Source organism: Otolemur garnettii, unplaced genomic scaffold, assembly GCF_000181295.1.
Source record: "Otolemur garnettii isolate 467f Iridium unplaced genomic scaffold, OtoGar3 scaffold00032, whole genome shotgun sequence".
Classification (NCBI taxonomy): Eukaryota; Metazoa; Chordata; class Mammalia; order Primates; family Galagidae; genus Otolemur; species Otolemur garnettii.
In genome coordinates this window covers 2,849,160-2,852,928 of record NW_003852427.1, presented here as the reverse complement: position 1 = coordinate 2,852,928, position 3,769 = coordinate 2,849,160, and the positions used below count along the sequence as shown (strand labels likewise).

At 39.0% G+C, this 3,769-nt stretch overlaps 1 protein-coding gene across 4 annotated transcripts in view; it reads right to left on the bottom strand.

Moving 5' to 3' along the window:
• The window catches only part of CACNA1D (calcium voltage-gated channel subunit alpha1 D), a 347,874-nt gene that overhangs the window by 159,601 nt on the left and 184,504 nt on the right, over window positions 1-3,769 (bottom strand). For all 4 annotated transcript variants that reach the window (XM_003789390.2, XM_003789392.2, XM_003789391.2 and 1 more), the window contains exon 4: window positions 2,160-2,299. In XM_003789390.2, the coding sequence (XP_003789438.1) occupies window positions 2,160-2,299 (140 nt within the window). The remainder of the gene's footprint in view (window positions 1-2,159; window positions 2,300-3,769) is intronic.

Sequence of the window (3,769 nt, the reverse complement as noted above, 5' to 3'; positions counted from 1 at the left end):
ATGTTACTTGTTAAGTATCTGGATTTTGTTATCTTCTTTTAAAGAGTGTTGGATTTTATTCGGGCAGGCCATTAAGTTCCTTGCCTATTAGTTTGCTCCTTTTCAGACTTCTTTACAAAAACTGTTAACAAATATTTGGGGTAGTCTTTACTCTAGAGAAGGGGTTGGCAATTTTTTTTTCTATAAAAGCCAGATATTAACAATACATACTTTAGGTTTTGTGAACCTAAACTACTCAAATTCAACTATACAAATAAATGAATGTGGTTATTCCTTCATGTGGTTCCCATAGAACTTTATTTATAAGAAAAGTGAAAGGCTAGATGAGCTGGGATTTGGTCTGTTGGCCATAGTATGCTGACCCCCTCTCTAGAGCAAGTTTACCTCTACTAATGGTATCTGTGGGGTCTCTACCAACTGTTGGCCATAGTTTGCTGACCCCTTCTCTAGAGCAAGTTTACCTCTACTAATGGTATCTGTGGGGTTTCTACCAACACTCCAGGGTGTTCAATCAGGTCTTTCCACTCTGGTTAGTCAAAACTTGAACACTTTCCAATCATTTGTGAGCTCTTATTATTATTCACTTTCCAACCCCCAGTTTTTCTCTTTTCCCTAGAAGTATCTTTTTCCTGGCATTGGAGGATAAGCACACCTGTAAGCACACCTTAGTCTTTAGCCAAAACTGCAGAGGACCCCAAGGTGTATTTATGGAGCCCTTTCACTGAATAGCTCTCTCCCTTCTCATGTACCTCTCACATTTCTGCCACTTAGTCTCCCCAAACTCTTGTCTCTGTCTCCTTAACCACTATGCTCTACTTGGTGCCCATCCTTGTGCAGTGCTGGAGTATGGAAATGCCTCCAGGAAATAAGCCAAAGGGATCACAGCACAATGGAAAAAGAAATGGAGCTAAGCTTCTCTATTTTCTAGCTGAACAAAGTACAGTAGCAGAAAAGACACAGCAAGATTATTACAGAACCAAGCGATCTACAAGGCTTCTGCTTGCCTTCCCTTGATAGAGTCCACCACCAGCAGGAAGGTGTGGCATGTCTCTGCCACCTGGTCATTTTAGGTGGACTACTTTTGCAATGATGTCTTAGATGCCATATACTGTGGTGGTTCTTGCAGAAGTTACCTTTTCCCTTCACAAGTCTAATTATTCCACTGGGTCACCACTTTGGATTCCATATTAAGTTCCTAGGTTGAAAGAACAGGCCTCAAACCAATTCTACTCTTCTAATATCCAGCAAAATTAGTCTCCAAGGAAAAATGAAAGAATTCATAACAAAAAGATAACCCAAAAGAAAAATTACCTTGCTTGACTGAAAAAGGCAGCTGACCAAAGTCATGAAGATGAAAACAGAGAGGCTATTTTAAAATCTCTCTCTATAGAAATAAACACAATTTTAGGTGTAATTAATTTTATAGTTAGAGTAACTAAGACTCAGAAACAGGATATATCTTGTCTTACCATTCATTTTTCTCTTGTTGGCAACGTTTCCAGGTATGGAGAGACCAAGTAACACAGGCCATAGTTTTTTATTTTATCATTCTCCTTTAACTAAAACTATTGGTGTTTTATTTCCCCTGCAACAGGATTTTGAGAAAACACCTGCTTCTCTGCATTTTCTAGTTTATTTCATTTTATGCCAGATATGTGACATTATTCAGACACTTGTCTTGTTATTTAAAATGAGATAATAGTATGCCAGAGCTTCTTCCACATGTCAGCAGAAAGGGATGTTAAAAAGCAGAGTAACTCAGTGCTGTGAAGGCTTTATTACTTTTTTACTTTTTTTTTAAACTTAACTTGGTGCTAAAGTATTAGGAACTCTACTCATTTGATTCTAATCACCAGAAGGGTTGGTCTATTGCAGAGGTTCAGGGCCTTGTTAGCAAAGCCTCTCACATTAGGAGCCGAGGCTCCTCTCTACAACACATTACTGAAAAGGAGAGTAACTTAAAAGAAAATTTCAAATCATTTTCTGCACAGAGATTAACAGCAGCATCAATAGTTCTGGGGCAATAGCTGGCATAAAAGAGTAAAAAGTGTATAAAATTCTCCAAAAAGACGTGTTCACTGTTACTCTTCACCCCACCTCCCATTTTCCAAAAATAAATAAATAAATAAACAAATTTCCCCAAAGTAAAAGGGACTTACCCTACTATTACTATAACAAAATCCAGTAAATTCCATCCATTCCTAACATAAGCATTAGGATGTAGCAATAATCCATATGCTATAATCTTCAAAAACGTCTCGACTGTAAAAATAATCAGGAAGGCATATTCTACTTTTTCCTGTGAAGAGAAACAAAGAACATACCAAGGGGGGAGGGAGTGGAAACAAAAAGAAACAGGGATTAGAATCAACATCTCAGAGATATAAGCATTTTCCTCCAAGCAAAAGTTTTATTATGAGAAATGGAACAATTACACTGCACCTGGGCCAGAAAGACATTTAAATTCTAACACTGAATTTCTCATAAGTAACTAAGTGTAAAACACTTCACTCCAGGCTTCATGATTGCATTTTGCCACCTGCCCTGATGTGTGTGCAATGAGTCTGCCTAGGATGTAATGGGCATGTTGTTATTTGCACACATTTGCAAAACGCAGCAGGTTTTCCTCTTGAGACTGCCAAATCAGGCCCAGAAAAGCACCAGGGTTCAACAAATATTCCAATAGCAGCTTTGAACAGAATGTCCTTTGGAAGAAATGAAGATGCATCTGTTTTGACCCTCTCTTCCTCTTGAGTATATGTCTGACTTCTAAGTCAGAGCCAGCTTTGTCACAGAGTAGCAAGGTGACCTTGGGCTAGTCCCTCTCCTCCTCTGAATATAAGTTTCCACATCTGCAGAGGAAGGGGGCAAATTCAGGATGGCAAACACCCTGCCTGCTTACTGGCAGGCCACCTCTCCCTGCCAACACTGCTGACCAGCTCTGCACACTTTCCTAGGGAGCCTAGGCTCAGCCTCCAAACCCTTCTCTTGTACCAACCTCAGTAGCCATTGCCATCTGATTGCCTAGGCCCTGGAGTGGTCAGCCATGGACCGGGTGACTCTTAGAGATCTTCCAGTTACAAACTGTGTAGCTCCATGAGCTGTGTAAAACAGAATAATCACCAGGTCTAAAAACTTTGACTCTTTTCTTGTTTATAAAGGTCTTTTCCATATGGCTTTGAGTTCAATAGAAATATGGACTGATGGAGATTTAATTAATTTTACAAGAGGCATTGCCTGACAAGCTACTTAAATAACTAAGCAAAAAATCATCAGCAATTAAAACTCTTCAAAATGAACTATAAAGTCCTCTATGAATATTATATGAAAAAGCTACCAATACCTTAGAGAAATGGAAACTGTGGAATTTACTTATTAAGATGGCTAGAGTATGAGATCAAAATAAATTTGACACACTTAGCGAGCACCTCTTCTACACAACAAGCACTATACCAGGAACCTGAATCAGAAAACACCATGGCCCCTATCCTCAAGAAGTTTAGTCTGGTGGGGAAAGGTGGTGACGGTTCCAAATGCGCACACACAGAACTTCTGAAGAGTCACAAAAGAGGTAACTGACAGGAGCAATTCTGTGTCTTCAGCTTTCTGATCAGGCTATAAGTCAGTCCACCGCCCTCCAGCCCTTCTATTTCACGACTGATTACAGAAAGGAAAAAAAAAAAAAGACTTTGCTATGTCACATGTAACCACTATTATAGACATATTTTTATAAATACAAATTTGTGTGGGCTTTTTTTTTTTTTTTTTT